Here is a 17,772-nt window from a genome sequence, read left to right as displayed (position 1 = left end):
GAAGTATTTTCTAGATAAATGCTTGGCCTCTGAATAATAACAAATGAAAGCTTCCTCCCAAGTAAATTTAATTTATTGTTCCCTTGTTTGTGACTGATTTTTATTTTTTTATGAGTTGTCTGAGTTTAGTCCTCACTGTTCTGTGGAAAACAAAACCAAAGAACAAGATTTACCTCAGTACTTTATTATTAGTGTTTTATAGGCAGAGCTTTTGGTACCATCTTTGTTGAGGATGCATAGATTTTCCTGTTATGTGGGTTTTGTTGCCTATAATGGTAAAAATACACTACTTTACCTAAAGGTTCTTATGCAGCATGTCTGCCTTTATCTCCATCTGAAATTTGTAGAAGCTTCCAGCAGAAATGACCTGGCAAGGTAAAAGGAAAATGATTCACCTTGTCTGTTTTGAAGTTCCTCACCTATTTTGTGAGGCAGCTGTAGTGTTTTTGTGCTGTGAGGCAAGAGCTTGAACTTTGATGTCAGTTATAATTGTATAAGGATCTCACTTTTCGTAAGTTCTGAAAGGGATGGTGGCAGGACTGTGTAAGTTAGAATGATTTTATCAGACCTCTAAGAACCAGTTTGTGCCTACTCAGAGTTGCAGTTTATTGTAGTGGCAGCCCCAGTGGAGATCAAAGGGTTGCCAGTGGTCAAGATTTTCAGAAGACTGGGACAACTGGGCAAAGAGGGCTGCAAAGATCTGAACTGAACACAGGGATAGGGAAAACTTGAAGGAGATCAGAAGGCTAAGATTGGGTTAATGAGGTCTAGGAGGGGGGCACACAGAACTTAGTCTTTGTATTTCTTTGTGTGCTTCTGGTATAGGCAGGCACAGTATCTAAGGAAGACGAAGCTGGGCTAGGAGTGAAAGAAGAATTAAATAAAATCAGGAATGGAGCTACAGACTGAGAAAAACACAGTCCCTACCTAACCCAGAGTAAAGTTTTAAGGTTTTCCTTATCTTGGCATTATAACACTGTGATCTGAAAATAACTGAAATAAATAGGAAGTTTTATCAGCTTCTAATGAGGAACATTTGTTGATATTATGGATTATCCAACTAAAATATACGATTAAATAGCTGCTAATGTTATTATTTATTTTTTTTTTCGTATTCATTGCTATGCCTGAGGGCATATGTTTGAAGAAGAATTGTATTTAATGGGATTTTTATGTTGGTTTAAAATAATAATGAAATAAAGGCGAGAGGTAAGACTTGATATAAATGGATACAAGGTATAATGTAGAATCTTATAGGCCTGTTCACTGCACTTATCCATACCCAGGAGGGTACGTTCAAATAAAATTTTTAGGAGTTTTTCAGTTAATAAAAGATTTAGAAAATGTTTTACAGCAGTTCTGCTTTAAATAACTCTAGCCACAGTGTGTATTCACCAATATGATGGTGAATTGCAGCACAGCAAGCAAGGTATTTCAGAAAAGTATTGTGGAGAGTACATGTTACTAAATATTTCAGTAGCATCTTTTATTTCCTGAGTCATAAATTGCACCCTCTATGTGGAAACATGTAGCCCATTTTCAGTCACAGCAAACCAAAAATCTAGAGATGTTCTCTACTAATTGTATGATATTAAGATTGCTCCTTGATTTGAGGAGTTGTCGTTCTTAGTTACATGTTGAGTAACAATTTCTGTCTAAATTGTCCCTTTCCGTATGCAGGTTTACTTTGATTATATGCGAAGCTGGATCCAAATGCTACAGCAGTTACCTCAAGCGTCTCATAGTTTAAAAAATCTCCTAGAGGAAGAATGGAATTTCACCAAAGAAATAACTCCTTATATAAGAGGAGGAGAAGCTCAAGCTGGAAAACTATTCTGGTAGGTTTTAATTACTCTGCTTATGATGCTGATTTATACCAGATATTTCTTGACGTCAGTAATTGTTCAGGGTTCCCAGACTGGGCTTCTTGAGGCCCTAGTGAGCAGTTGATAGTCTTTCTGAGAACTATTGGAATATTACAATGACTGTAACTGTAGGATCCAATACGTGCAGATTGCTCTTACTCTGTCTATGACCGGAATGACTACTTCTGTGGAAAGTGCCTGTTCCTGCTAGCCCTGTGCACGTAGCTTAACTGAGGGGCCCCCAAGATGCTGCTTGTTTCTGCAGGCGGACTTGGCAACACGGCTCTCTTGCCTTGGACAGAGTAGGAAGAAATTTAAGGTGCTGTGCTACCTGAATAAGACTGAAGTTCCACCATTTCTGTTGCTACAGTGATATTGCAGGAATGCTGCTGAAATCTACAGGAATATTTTTAGATTCTGGACTACAAGACAGTTGTGATGAATTTTGGGCCAGTGCCGATGACAGTACTGCATCAGATGAAATAAGGTATTAAGCCCTTTGGCTTAATAATAATAAGCACACTTACTCGTGTTTCTTTACCCCTGACAGGTACTTACTGCATTTTAAATCTTAGAATGAAAATTTAGTAAACGCAAGACTTCGTGGACTTTTTTGCTGATATTTCTGTATGTAGTAATAACGAATCATTATTTTGTGCACTTGAAACCTAATAACCTTCTTTTAATTCAGGGTATCAGAAATTGTTTATCTAATGTCCTTTAAATTCTATTTTAATATCCATATCAAAAATGTGCCTGCAAAAGCTCAATTGATTTCAGCTAGCTGCTTATTTTTCCTATGCTCTTTCTATTGATATATGTATAAAAACTTCTTATCTTCTAATAGTTATGTAAATGTAACATGAATTATTAATACATCGTCACATCGTTTCTATCAATATTGCAGGAGGTCTGTTATAGAGACCAGCCGAGCACTCAAAGAACTGTTTCATGAGGCTAGAGAGAGGGCCTCCAAAGCTCTTGGATTTGCTAAAATGCTGAGGAAGGTACGTAAATGTCAGGGTTTCATGTACCTTCCTGATATTCACTTTTATTTATATGCTTAAAATAAATGCAGTTTAAAGGATATTCTTTCGTTTTGTTGTTGCTTTTAGGACCTTGAAATAGCAGCAGAGTTTGCATTGTCAGCCCCTGTCCGAGATCTACTCAACGCTCTGAAAACAAAAGAGTATGTGAAGGTAAATTCAGTTGAGAGCCATGAAATTCGAGTGGGGATGCTAAGCAAAAATCAAAGGATATTTATATACATACTTTCAACTTTTTCATGTGGCATCTATATCTCAACATTTTGAATGTCATGCATTTCGTACTGAATTGTGTCAGTAGAATTACTTTCTTTGTATGTGATCGTGTGTGTAAGAATGTTAGTCTGTAGTTTTTATAAAGCAACAGTATTATAATGGAGCTCTGCTCTAGATAGCTTGCATGAGAGTGCTAAGAATGTGAGAAATGCAGTGTCTGTGCTGTGTCCCAGATGAACGGAATAGAATAGTTCAGTTGGAAGGGACCTTCAAAGATTGTTGAGTCCAACTGCCTATCCACTTCAGGGCTAACCAGAAGCTAAAGCACATTATTGAAGGCATTATCCAAATGCCTCTGAATGCAAGTAACTGTTGCTAGAAAACTGTTGCATAGCAAAGTTAAGTTAAATCTGTTGTGCATTGCTGCCTGATATTTACAGCACCATAAATTCATACACATACAGTTTCACGCTTTATTGAAACTGGTCTATACTATAATAAAGACTGGTCTAAACAATAATAAAGACAGGTCAACTGGTCCTTATAGTTTGAATTTAAATAAATCAACTGCTTCAATGGGTTAAATTTATTTGGATCTGTTGTACTTTTTTGTCCTTACATACATTTAAAATATGTAATTCTCAACTGGGTACTAATCTACTAACTTTTGCACGGTAAAATTTCTGTTGGATAAGTGATAGCTAAAAGTGGATATTGCTTTGATGGAAGATAGACAAGCTCGTGGGAGAGATGCACATCAAGGGCAGTTAAATACATGGATAAAAGTGTTTTGGACCAGGTGACCTCCAGAGGTCCCTTCCAACATAAACTGTTTTTTTAAAAAAGTCTGGCTTAGCAGGACCCTAGTCTGTAAATTAAGAGGGGGAGAATAGTCAGGGAAATTTCCAGTTTATGTTTACTTTTAAAAAATACTTTTACCTAGCACTCTTTTCTGCTTTCATAAATGATAATGGATTTTGTTAAAGGCAGTATCATACTTCATATGTACATTTTTGCAGAAAAAGTTGAATCTTGAGTTTGAAAAAACTGTGTGAGCAAATGGGTTAAATAATCTCTTGTAAGGTTGATCTGTTTTTATGTGTTACCTCTCCCCTTTTTTTCATGTCTCAAAAAGAATTTTTGAGATCATCACTTTGATGATCAGCATTTCATATATTGGCCTTCTAACATGTATGGAGTTGATTTTTTTTAACAAGCTTTTCAATCAAATGCTTGTTAGTTTTGGAAACAATTTTAGATTTTATTAATGACTTTACAGTTTTTATTTTGACCTATGGATAACACTGGTCTTAATTATTAAATATGTCTCCCTATTGGTAGAAATGTTGACGCATTGTTCTGTTTTAACTTGATGGCATCCAACTCTGAAAAGAGGGAAATAAACTTCACTCTAAGTCAGTTACCTAATGACAGATCACAGGGTCAGAGATCACATATCAACTATTTTGCTGTTTTCACAGTCTAATTCTGATCCCTGACTTGGTTAAAAATGTTGTTTAAATATGTATATTGTACAGCTACTTAAGATGAAAACTCTTCTTGTTGTTTAACTGAGATAACACATAGATATTTTATGTATCTCAGGAGAAAGTGAAATTAGCTCTCAGTATCATTTTATTTTCTTCTACAGGTACAAATCCCTGGACTTGAAAATTTACAAGTATTCGTCCCAAACAATATTGCAGGGGAAAAATCTGTGATTTTGCAGCTCCTAAATGCAGCTGCTGGAAAGGATTGCTCAAAGGATTCTGATGAGGTTGCATATGAGGCCTATTTACTAATGACCAAGTACAGTGACAAAGACCATGAGTTAGATGACAGCTGGAGTGCATGGGAGGGCCAGCCAGTCAAAGTAGTGCCACAAGTGGAAACTGTTGATACACTGCGAAGCATACAGGTGGTTTTTCTCTCTTTTTTTTTTTTCCCCTGCTTATGTGATTTTTCCACACTGTGAATGCTTCTCCTTTCAGATTACCACAGTAATTTAAGTGAGGCATGTTTCCTTTTGTAGGTAATAAATTAAATTAAAGCATAGGAATGATTCTTAGCTGTGTTAGTCCAAGTAGTAAATTCATTGGATTTAACATTTCTTCACAGGGTTAATCTCTGCAATGTTTCAGGGGTGGATTTTTATAATAAAGAACTATTTAATGTATCTAGTTCAGTATCACAAAGATGGGTTAGACTTAATCACTTCATTTTTTAAGAACTCACCAATCTTCAACAATGTATGGCTGTTGTGTGCCTTCCACACAGTGAGGCATGAAATAGATTACTTTCAATCTTGGATAAATAGTGGCATTTAAAGTAAAGTTTCTGTGGAGCTTCTGGATGTTCAGCAGTTCTTCAGGAAGGAATATTTCAGTCATACTTTCCTTCATCGCAAGCCAACAGGAGTTCCTGCCAGTAGTTCTGTTGTGCTCAAGTATCTGAGCCAGCTGCAACTCCCTGCCCATCCTGTTCTCATGCCCTTATGTTAAGCCAAGTGAATTTTCCTTTTGGTATGTCACGCAGTTCCTTAGATCCCTACCATAAATGGGCTCTACTGTCCACCAACAGAGTGACTTTCCATATCACTGTGCCTGGCCTCTGATGTTCTGAGGGCTCCTTCAACTATAGGCAGTTGAAAAAATCACTGCTGTATATACATACACCACTGATTGTTACATGCAAACATGTTGTTTCTTGTTTGTCTGTTGTCCAGACTGAACAAGTTAGAAAACAAAAAAACAAAAAGAAAAACAAACAACCACAACAATACTCACCACCACAAAAAAGCTTCTGATTAAGTTTTAGAATTTCATTGTACTTCTATTAAAGTTAGCATTTCATGCAGAAAACAAAACCAGCATAAGATGGAATGTGGTTTGCAAATGGTATCCCATCTGACACATATAAATGCAGATAATATATTGTGGATGTGTTATGTGTGTGTATATATAACATTGATTATTATTATTTTTTTTAAATTCTATACTGCAAAGTTAGGAGGTAAAAATTTCTTCAGAAAGGTTATGTTCTGTATTTTAAGTAGCATGCTCTGATTGCAAACTAGAGAAAATGCAATTTGTTATTTAAAAAACATTCATAAAATAGAAGTATCCCATCAACATTTAATAAATTCTGAGTATGAAAATATTGTTTGGTGGGGAGACACTAAAAATCAGGATGAAATGGGCCTTATTTTGTGAGTAACATGTTTCAGCTGCCTTTTCTGTAATTTGAAATTGTCAGCGTAGGGTACAAACCATACTGCCACAGCAAAAGAAGCACCATCTGTTATTCTGGGTACTTTTACAAACTTCTGCAATATCACAGCTCTGGTTTTCAAAACATGCTCTTACATTTACATTTTAATAATTTTCAACATTTTAGCAAAGACCATGTGGTAAATCTATGGTTTTCAATTTTCCATAATAGCTTTTTGTTCTGAAAACAAAACCTTAGTTGGATAAACCCGCTTTATTTATGATGATTATTACCTCCACCTGCTTGGAGAAAGTGTAATTATTTTTCTTAGATACTGGCTGTGCATAACTATTTTGAAGATAATTTATAATACGGTGTTTCCAAAATTTCAAAAATGTAATCACCTTTCCAGAAATCAATAGTAGTATGTTCCCCTTGAAAACTTGCTGTGGCATTTGCCTTTATAGATCTCACTGCTTAGTAAGATGAGTATTTATCAAGTTCTGTTGCCAGCATCAAGCTTTTCTGTGTGAATTAAGGTTTACATGAATAGCAAAGAGAGAGGCCATTAATACATTAGAGTTACCAAAATAACAAATTGGAATTTGCCAATACGGGACACGTTTTTATGGAGAAAGTTGTGTATGTAATAACTAGTGGTATCTTGTATTACTAGGTTGACAACCTCCTCCTCGTAGTCATTCAGTCTGCCCACCTTGTGAGTCAGCGAAAAGCTTTCCAACAGTCTATTGAAGGGCTCGTATCACTGCACCAGGAACAGACATCCAGCCAACCAGTCATTGCCAAAGCTCTGCAACAGCTAAAGGTAAGCAGTTTTCCAGATTTTCTCAGTAAAAATTGATTTTATTTCAGTCACTGATGAATAGAAATGTACAGAGACTAGATTGCAATGCTGATAACAGAATGCAACTGTAATTTCTGCAACCTCATTGGAATTTATTATCAGTACAATTTTCATTGTTATTGGAAAGGATTTAGGATTGTATTTTTGAGGAATGTTGGTATAATATTTTTTATGCTAGTTAAGTGGGAAACAAGTCTGTAATGTGATAGAAATGTTAATAGCAACAGAAGAAATACATCTTCATATGGTAGGATTATTGAATTGAAAGAAAGTGATTGATGTGGTAAGAAATAAATTCAAAATACATGATCTGTAAGGAATAACTTTTTTCCATATTTGGAGAGGATGACTGCATGTGATGTGCAAGTGAACAGGTCTCTGTCTGTCTTTTTTTATTAAATTGATTGTTTGTTTGTTTGAAGGATCCAGAAAAGAAAAAAAGTTAATCTGTCGAAGTTGCAATATTAGGGCCCTGCATTTTCTCCTAAGTTTAATAGAGGCTCTGCCCACGTAGCAGGGTGAAAATGCTGCCAAAGGCTCGGTCACGTTACAGATAGAAAAACACATTTTCTCATTTCTTTCTTCTTCTTTTTTTTTTTTTTATTTGCTTTCTTTGTTTTTAAAATTCATCTCACAAACAAACTGAATTGCAGTGCTTCCATTAATGATAAGACTTCCTTAGTGCAAGTGCTGGGAAGTATTTGTTTTTTCTGGGACTGAAGGAATTGTGATGACATTAAAATGTGTTTACATTTAATATAATGTAATTATCAGATTAATGTTTGCCTCAATCCTATTCAGATATAGAATATAAATAATAAATTGATGTCCCCCCATCCCTTTTTGTTGTTCAGAATGATGCATTGCAGCTATGCAATAAGATAAGCAGTGCCATTGACAGAGTTGATCATATGTTCACATCTGAGTTCGATGCCGAAGTTGATGAATCCGAATCTGCCACTTTGCAGCAGTACTACCGGGAAGCCATGATTCAGGGTTATAATTTTGGATTTGAGGTAAGGAAACAAAAAGTTAATTATTTGTTTTGTGAATTTGTAAAGGAACCAGTTGAAGTTTCTGTCTTTGCAGTGGTGCAAATAAGGTAATTAACTCTGTGGAAATAGGAAGAATTCTAGCAGAACGTTTTAAAAATACGAGTTGTGAGAGAAATGTTGTGTGAAAAAGATTGTAAAGGAAGAGATCTATTACGTTCAGACTCCAATTAGCCGTCTGAAACTGTAAAAAAAAGCTTTAATAACTTGCTAAATTCAAGTGTAGCCTTGCAGGCTCTGCTACCTGTCTACATTTTAGATGAAATTAGGTATATCATTAGGTATTGAATGTCACTGTGTAACTCATCTTGCTGTTTTTCAATCTAGAGTAGTATAAAACTTAAATTAGAGCCTTTCTTTCAAAGTTTATGGTGGTTCTTTGGTGCAGGGAATATAGGTTTTGAGTGTCTTCCCTACAGTGCTGATGAGAAAATGTCATATTCAGCTGCATTTAGTATGTTTCATCATTTGACTCCTGTGACCTTTGTAAGATTTTGTTTGTTTGTGGTATAGTACACTAACATACTAACAGAGATAGTCTTCTTAAAAACAGCTGTTTTTTTAATGAACACATACAAATCCCTTTTCCCCTAGCTTACTTGAAATATAACGAAAAATAAACACTACTATGAGTTCAATCTCTGAGTATGGAACAAAATATTCATGTGGGATGTTTCTTAAATGCTGTGTAACCTGTTTAACATAAGCATATGCCCATATGCGCACAACAATTACAATATGGCTCAAGTGCTACTTCTCACTGTAACACATTTTGTGTCATACTTTTGCATTTCTTTCTATACATATGCTACTGTTTGCATAAAATTACTTTGTTTAAGAAGAGGATGTGATTGTTATCATACTGCAGTTTTTTTAGCCTGAAAATATTCCAGTGGGTATGGTGATACTTTTAATCTTGCCATTACTATGTGAAAAGTAATCTTTAATTTCATACAGTACCATAAAGAAGTTGTTCGTCTAATGTCTGGAGAATTCAGGCAGAAAATTGGAGACAAGTACATCAGCTTTGCCAGAAAATGGATGAATTATGTGCTAACAAAATGTGAGAGCGGCCGAGGCACTCGACCCAGGTAACAGCAAACTTGATAATGCCATAGTTGTTTGTGTTACTTCTAAATGCTGTACAGGACTTCTCCTGCTGTGAACAGTGCTTATTTGTTTAGAAGTAGTTCTTAGGAACTATTGCTGCTTCTGTCTCTTGAGTTTTGAAAGTGATTTGAACTGTAAATTCATAAAGCCAAATGAACCCCGCAGCTGCTTTGCAGTTTTCTGCTGAACATCTTGCCTCATGTTAGCTGACAAAAGATGGGAAGAAAAAGTGGAGGTCATTGGACTCAAACAATTCAGAGACTAGATAAGGGGGTCATTAGCTCAGGACAAAAGTAGTATGTGACCAGGAGTCAATAAAAATTGATGAATATGCAACAGTCATTCTCTGAGTATTGCAGAGAGAAAGGAGTGTTGTGCTGGTTGCAGAAATCATGTCCATATAGAAACCTTAGCCTCCTGTACGTGTCCTTTCTGTTAGTCTCTTCTGAAAATATGGCACACAGATGAGGAAGAAGTTTCCACTCTGGTGAAAATTCTCCGGATTTATGATTGCGTGTAAATAATAGAATTCAGCCTTTGTATTTATGGATGGTTATTGTTGCAGTCTGAAGTACTCACGCTTGCAAATAACTCCTTTTCCCAGGTTTATTTCAAAGCCTCTTTTTTAATTTATATGTAACCTCACTTCAGGAAATGAAGAAGTTGAAAAGCAGTATTTTCTGCTTTGAATGGCATGAAACTGTAGTTAGTTTTGTAACTAGAACTACATTATAAATATCAGAATGTGTGTTTCCTCAGTCTGTTGAGACAGTTGTTGGGCCCAGTGGTCTCTCAAATTGTGCTTACAGTCAGTGCTAGGATACTAATGGGAAACTCTATTGCTGGACGCTAATGGGGAGGGAAAAAAAAGAGTGTTTACATTATTTTGAGGATGGAAACAGAGAGATTGGGACAATTGCCCAAGAAAAATGGTACCATAGCTTGATTTATTTTGGTGGTTTTGCAGTATTTTGCAGCTGGTATGTCAGAACTTTTATAGAATTCCATTGTATTATAAAATAGACGCCTTATATTGACCTGTGTTAGCAGATTACAACACGACATTGATGTGTTTTTTTTTTTCCCCCTTAAAGAGTAGTCCTGATCAATCTTTCTTGGAGGTTATTTGTTTTGCTTGCGGAAAGAAGAGGAGGAAAGAGTGGGTAGTCTGAAGCATGTGTGGCTACACTAGTTAGACTGGTGTGATGATTTACTTGCATTTTGTAGATTGCAGCTGCTAATTTTAGTAGGTCTAGAAGGAAACAGTGTTGGTGGATAAGGGGAGGTGGCTAAAGACACATCTCATTCTAGCCAAGTTACTGATTTGTTCTGTTTTACCAGTCTAGGCTCTGAAAACACAGATGCCCAGTTCTTGCTGATCAGATGCTTATGAAATCATCAGTACTCTTTTCATCTTGTTTCACAAATGAGAATTTAGGCAGGGAACATTGTGGTTTGGCTTTGAGTGAATTGATGATACTGTTCCTGAAGATAGTACATACATCAATATTCAGGGGCTGAGAAATAAAGCATGGTCTACTTGCTTTATTTGACAGTGTCCTTGCTAAAATCATGTTTTATCTGCATATAAGTCAGCAAGTTAAATACATTACCTTTTATATATTAATCCATTTTCTTACAAAGATTTTTTTTAAACCTGCAAGAGGAAAAATAAGTAACTGTCATTCAATATTCTTTGATGTTGAAATTCTAACTGTGGCTTTAGTCAAAGAGTACCTAATTTTCTTTCTTTTTTTTTTTTTTTTCCTTTCTTTGAGATAGGTGGGCAACTCAAGGTTTTGATTTTCTTCAAGCCATTGAACCGGCATTTATTTCAGCTCTCCCAGAAGATGACTTCTTGGTATGGAATAACTTATTCTCGTTGTTTATTCCTAAATATATGTGAAGCTATCAATATCTGTTGTCAGGGTTGTCTTTTATAAAGCGGTGTCTGACTACAGATGGTGTTCTGAACCAATTGCTGTTGCATACAGCTGACGATGAGATTTATTCAATTTATAAAAAATATGAATAGAGTATGCTTATGACCACTAATGCTAGTGTTTTCAAATTGCTGACAGTTTGCTTGTACTGTCTTGGGAGGCAATTCCCAATTTCTTGTGGGAAACTTGCTAGCAGCATTACTGCATAGTTAAAATCTGCTGTTGTCATAATAAATTTCTGAATATGAGCTCCTGAGTCTGTTAGTATCCAAAGTTCACTTATGGTATGAATCCAAAAAAATAAATAAATACAAAAAGCATATTTTCAAATTGTACCAACATGAAACAGACTTTAAAGCATCTCTCTTTTATTTTTACTATAAAAGAAGAGTAGAATACAGCTGTCTTTTTCTGTGCTCTGCCTTACCCTTTTTCCTGTGGAAATAAAATCCTGAAAATTTATTTCTCTGATCTTGATATAGAGATCAGATCTTCTACTACAGAGAAGTGAGAATACATTTGCCACAAATAGCAGAATACATGTGCCAGTGCCTCTAATTTTTATTAATTTCAAGACATGTTATGAAATTTCTATCAGATTAGTCTTGGTTAATACAGAAACTCAATAGTTTTGTTTCTTTCTACATATTTTTTTGTCAAAAGCTGTCAAGTAAGTTACATTTTTATTCTGTGTTTAAGTTGCTGTGAAAGGGTTGTCTTCTTAAATGACAGGGTTAAGCTTGTGTTTTTAAGACACTAACACTGTAGTTTCAGGAAGTAGCCCCATAGCTTTACTTATCTGATTTGACAGCTTCTAAAATACCTGGTATTTTGAAGAGTGGTATGTGTAAATTTTAGTGATGCTGTCTTGCTAGATGTCTCTTCAGTATTTATGGTGAATCTTCAGAGGACAGAAGCTCAAAAAATTTGATATGGCCTTTGACATTAACTGTTAATTTTGTCCATAAATGGAATTGATCCTTTCTTGTGACCATAAAGGAGTGTTAACAGTCGATCACACGAGTTAGTTTGTTGACTGATAACTATCTAAAATATCTTAACGCTTCCTCAAATAGTATGTTTTTATGACAGAATTTTCACATGCACAAAGAAGACAATTCAGAGCTAACGTTACCTGAGATAGATTAAAGTTAGACTTTGAACAAGTGAGAGAGAAAAGGAGGAAATAAAAATCTTAACTGCGTTTCTGAACTTTTGCTTTCTTAAAGAGGATTTCAGTTTTGGAGAGCATCACTTAAAGCTCCTCTGGTAATATAATCTGACTCCAGTATAACACCAAGCCACAGCATTTCACCTAGAAATGCCTATGTCAGTCCTAATCTCTTTTTTAAATGACATCAGGTATTATTTAAATAAATGACAGTCTGTATTTAAAGCTCTACATTCAAAGCTGAGATAGATTTGAGCTCAGTCTAGGTTGATAAGATATGCCAATCACAGTTTAAACACCTTTTTTGTTTTGTTTTTCCCAATTTAATCATTATTTTTCAGTTGGTCTAGCTTCTAGTTCTACGTCTTCATTAAGTTTTTGATTTTTTTCTGGCAGAAATTTTGACTAGTCTGAATGACTGGTATATATAAGTGGTTTTCATAGCAGCCGTACATAACAACATAATTGTATTTCATTATTGTGAAGACATATTTTATCCCTGGTGTGCTGACAAGTAAATTGAACCAGAACAAGATTTAATAACTTGTCTGAGATTACAAGCACAGTAGATAGTACACCTCATAATTAATCCCAGATTGCCTGAGCCCAAGTTCAGTGATCTATTAAGCATCTTTTCCGGAAAGTTTTACTATGCAGTGCTTCATATTATGCTTACAGATTTTCATCCTGTGGTTCAGGCTGTCATACTCTCACCCATGTTTTTTGTCTGTTTCTTCTTGGGAATCGCAGTTAGGGAAAAGGAGGGAGGAGGGCAGCAGAGGTTGTTGCAACTTTTTTTTTTTTTTCCCAGCAAGTTTGATTTTTAATTTTATTAACAATGGATAATTTTAAATTCCACTGGCTTTATATTATGATTTTTTTTAATGACATGTCATTGTTCACTTCTCATGGTTACTTAATTTTTACAAGGTCAACAGGCATGGCAAAAATAAGACTTTCTAGCTTAAAAAAAAAAAAAAAAGTTGTCAAAACCCTAGCATGGATTAAAAAACTTAAATTGGTAGATTGGGAGACACAGTGTGCATTTTTTGCAATACTACATATTTAACCAGTGTTATTTTATTACTGTGAGCTTCACCATATAATTATGAACTCTCTTGTAATGTAAAATATCACAACCTTTTCTGTTTGTCTTTTCTAGAGCTTGCAAGCTCTGATGAATGAGTGCATTGGGCATGTTATTGGAAAACCTCACAGTCCAGTTACAGGTTTGTACCTTGGTAAGGCAGTAGTTACTGGCATTGGCTCTGAAGTTTTGCTGCTATTTTTGTATAATTTGGATTGTAAGTTCGTTTTAAAAAGCATAACAAATATTTTTAAGGTTTTCATGATTGTTAATGGGAAACCATGATTGCCTGAGTAAAGTTTAAATAGATGTTAGTTTTACTAAAGAAATTGAAAAGCTATACAGATGCTCTTGGGGCATTTTGTTCTTGAATCCCTTTTTTACCACTTCATTGCATACTGTCATGGGTGCGACATTAGTATGGGTACAACTGTCATATGTTTTTTTTACCCAAATCTTTTTGATCTCTATTGCTGTCTGAGAAACCTAACTGATGCAAAAGGAACATAATACTGCTGTTTGCTTTTTAATATTTATTTTGCAATAAGATAATAAATCATCCTTAAGCTGTGAAGTTGTAATAACAAAGATGTAGTTTTAGCGAAGTAAGTATACATCTTCTAATTGCTGGTTTTTTATTTTCTTTAGAATCTTAATTATTTTATAGATGAGAGTTACATGATACAATAACATGATTAATATTTACATATAATAGCTTTATTTAATATTTAAATAATTAGAGGTATTTCTTAAAGGATAATAAAATTTGTTCAGGTTTACACTTAATTGTGTGAAATAGCAGTTTGTTTTAGTTTTGTGTCTTGAAATGCCCTTAGCTGAGTTTTTTTCTGAGATCTGAGTAAAAGTCTTGCCTTTTTTTTAATGCTTGTAGCTATTCATCGAAACAGCCCACGTCCTGTAAAAGTACCTCGGTGCCATAGTGATCCACCAAACCCTCATCTTATCATCCCCACTCCTGAAGGCTTCAGGTATTAGTCCAGATTTTTAAACTGCTTCCTGGCTATGCTTACTCTTAGTGAGTGGAACACCTTTTTTTTTTTTTTTCCTCTTGGCAGCAAAAAAGCTAGAAAAAAAGAACATCTGAATTTTATAAATGTGCTTTTAAAGACAATATTTCTCTCCCTCACCCTCTTCTCCTTTATTTTACAGTTTTTATTGGTGCATAATTCCCAGCTTTTAAGTTACTTGTATGCCCTCTGTCTTTAGTGAAAACTATGCTAAAGTGTAACAAGTTTTAATTTAGTGAAAACTGCTCATTAGCAAGCCTTATTTTTTCCTTCTTCACTTTGAATCTTTGTGCACATGGCTGGGACAGTGGTTTCTGTAGTCTAGATTTAGGTAAGACTTAAAAATAACAGCATTCCAGAATATGGTGGCATTTCTGCATCACTAACAATAAATATGCTGTGATGAAATTAAAAGGCAAGGGATGTTTTTGTTTCCCTTTGGATGAGTTGACACAGTAATTAATGCAAATAATTAAAAATAGTTATAAAATTTCAAAACATACCTTGCCGTACATCTTTTTACACAGAGGGTCTTATTTTTCAAGAAGAGCAATACAGTCAGAATATACACTGGAATTCAATTTTTTTTTTGAAAGTTGCTTAGCTGTTGGCAGAAATTGGCAGTAATCTAAAGATATGGAGGTTTTTATTTTAAGGATGATTATTCTTATAAATATTGACAGTTCCTGAAGCTTCTGAGACATAAAATTATTTCTCAGAGAAGTCTTTATGTATCTGAAAGACTTTTAAAATTGCACCTCAGTGTGCAATCTTCGAAATTTTATTTTTAAACAGAACTTTCATCTCCATTCATTATTATTTTTTGAACTGTTTCCTGAGGTTTTTCTTCTTGCCACAGCACACGGAGTGTCCCTTGTGATGCACGGAACCATTGCAGCGTTACTGTCAGTCGCCCCGCTCCCGTCGGTAGCGACTCAGCTCAACCCAAATCTGTCAGCATTGCAAATGATACCAGGTAGCCTCACTCCGTGACGTAGCAGTCTCATTCTCCTTACATCATCCATACAAATGTTTCCACCTACTTGCATTCCAGTAGATCATTTGCACCATGCTTTTCCTTCCCATCATGTATTCCACTGGCTCCTTCATTCATGTTTGACTTGAGCAAAATCTTACATCTTAGAAATAGATGGTTAGACCACTCTCAGAATTAAAATGTACAAACAACATGGTAGATTAAGCATGTGGTTCTGATGTTTTGAGTGAGTAGGTAAGATATAAATATATCTCAATAGCTCAATAAAAATGTCCATGAAACTAACATAAGACAGTCAGTTCCTCGGTATAACCTGACTAAATAATTAGTTTTGATAACTAACACTTGGCACCGAGTTGACTCATATACAGATAAGCCTAAGATGTGGGGTGGGATTTTTTTGTGGGTTTTGTCGTTGGTTGGTTGGCTGTTAGATAACGGTTTTGGTATTGTTATTGTCTCCCATAAATATTTTGAAGCATATGGTGGAAACACACAGGATTAGATAAATAAGATTTCAGGAGTAAATTCCATTTGACAAATAACATTTTCAAGTGCTGCCCTTGCCAGATGGACAGCAGAAGCACATGTTAAGGTGTTCGAGAGGAAAGTGAATTTCATCTTTGTATATAATATCCTTCATGCAAGTCTTCTCTTTTTTTTTTCTTTTTTTTTTATGGTAAGATGCAACTTCCATCCTACAGTAGATGCTAGAGGTACAGCTTGTGAGTCCAGGCCTTTTTTATTGAAAATACGTCCTGAATGTTTGTCATTCAAACTATGTGTTTCTATACTTCATGCTTCCATTTTAAGCCTCTTGTTAAAAAAGATAAAAGTAGACAGTAATCTGCAGCGCTGTATACTTGAAAAGCCCTTTTCAAGAAAGTTAAATTCTAGAGAACTTTCATTGGGAGATTCTGGCAGCTTTATATGCTGACAGGGTAATGATTAATGTTTTTATGATTTTGAAAAACCAAATGCAGAACTTGTTTATTTGATTATGTTTTTACTTTACACAACAAGTGCAGGGGATTTTTGAGTATGTACAGCACTTAGAGCCAAAGTGTTTCCTTCCTTGAAGTTAATTTTAAAGGAGAGAAAGGAGGCAATTTCTTTTATATTCATAGTCTTTGTGGTGATTTTATACCAAATGCAACTGTTAGGCTTATAATTTGACACACCTGAATACAGAGGTATAGTCTTTTAATGGTTTCTGTTTTGTACATCCTATGCAAATTTTGCTTAAGTGTAAAGGTTAGCATTTTGACAGCTTCTTCCAGTTCTAGAAAATAGTCACTCTGAAGAAAAGAAATGAGAATTCTAATTATTAATTGCAGTTCAATACACAGTACTTTCATGGATTGTAATAGGAAAGTTGATGTGAATGCAGGGTTTTAGTTTAACAGGCCTAGGCCTACTTATCAGACGTGTATTTTTCTTAGACCTCTTAGTTTTCTCTTTGTTCGATGGCTATTAGGAAAATATTCAATGACTTTTTTTTTCCACACATTGCCTGGATTTTTAAGTACTGTTGCTTAACCACCTACATTACATAGTTGTTATGGTTTGGTTGGATTCCTTTTTTTTTATTTTTTATAAGAGGATGGTGAATGTAATATGTCTGTAGCAAGTTTCTTCTGTTAATATAGTCAAAAGAAAGTAGCAAACTTTAACACATTGCAGTCCTAATTACAGATTTCATTTATTTGTGCTCCAAAGGAAAAGTGGAATTTGTTGGGTCAAGAAAGTGTTATTTGGCTCTGAATGTAAGAGGTGTGGGGTCCAGAAACTCATTAGACATTTAGGAAATGGTTATAAGCATTAAATATCTATAAAAGTTTGAATGTAGGAACTTGGTAAATCAGTTACACTAGGCAGTGCATGGTGCACAAATGCCACCATAGTTCTATCGAAGTTTTTTCTGAAAAAATAAAAGTTTAATAAAACTGGAAAATAAAATCCAAAGCAGCAATATTTAGTTATTTACATTGAGCTTTCTGATGGTTATAAATTTATGCTATGTTCATACTAGCTACCTATATAAATATTTCATTTTTTATCTAGCTGAGGTTATTATTCATTGTTTTATATTTATCCAGGGTCAGAGCAGAAATTTAGCAAGTCTCCTTCTCTTTTACTCGATTTCTTTGCCAAATAGCATGCAGACAATCTTTATGGACAC

The 17,772-nt window shown here is 34.9% G+C and overlaps 1 protein-coding gene across 6 annotated transcripts in view; it reads left to right on the top strand.

Moving 5' to 3' along the window:
* MAP3K4 (mitogen-activated protein kinase kinase kinase 4) overlaps positions 1-17,772 on the top strand; it is a 92,233-nt gene that overhangs the window by 56,640 nt on the left and 17,821 nt on the right. For 3 of the 6 annotated variants that reach the window (XR_014691538.1, XM_084514700.1, XM_084514696.1), the window contains exons 6-17: positions 1,681-1,838; positions 2,236-2,352; positions 2,773-2,872; positions 2,981-3,064; positions 4,779-5,045; positions 7,014-7,163; positions 8,057-8,218; positions 9,212-9,345; positions 11,147-11,225; positions 13,641-13,719; positions 14,458-14,554; positions 15,453-15,569. Coding sequence is in view for 5 of the 6 variants with exons in the window: in XM_084514700.1 (XP_084370826.1) it covers positions 1,681-1,838; positions 2,236-2,352; positions 2,773-2,872; positions 2,981-3,064; positions 4,779-5,045; positions 7,014-7,163; positions 8,057-8,218; positions 9,212-9,345; positions 11,147-11,225; positions 13,641-13,719; positions 14,458-14,554; positions 15,453-15,569 (1,544 nt within the window). In the remaining variant the exon portion in view is untranslated. The remainder of the gene's footprint in view (positions 1-1,680; positions 1,839-2,235; positions 2,353-2,772; positions 2,873-2,980; positions 3,065-4,778; positions 5,046-7,013; positions 7,164-8,056; positions 8,219-9,211; positions 9,346-11,146; positions 11,226-13,640; positions 13,720-14,457; positions 14,555-15,452; positions 15,570-17,772) is intronic. The other 3 variants (XM_084514697.1, XM_084514699.1, XM_084514698.1) reach the window with 3 other exon arrangements.

Source organism: Aythya ferina (genome assembly GCF_964211825.1).
Source record: "Aythya ferina genome assembly, chromosome: 3".
Taxonomy (NCBI): domain Eukaryota; kingdom Metazoa; phylum Chordata; class Aves; order Anseriformes; family Anatidae; genus Aythya; species Aythya ferina.
This window is presented reverse-complemented; position numbering and strand designations above follow the sequence as displayed.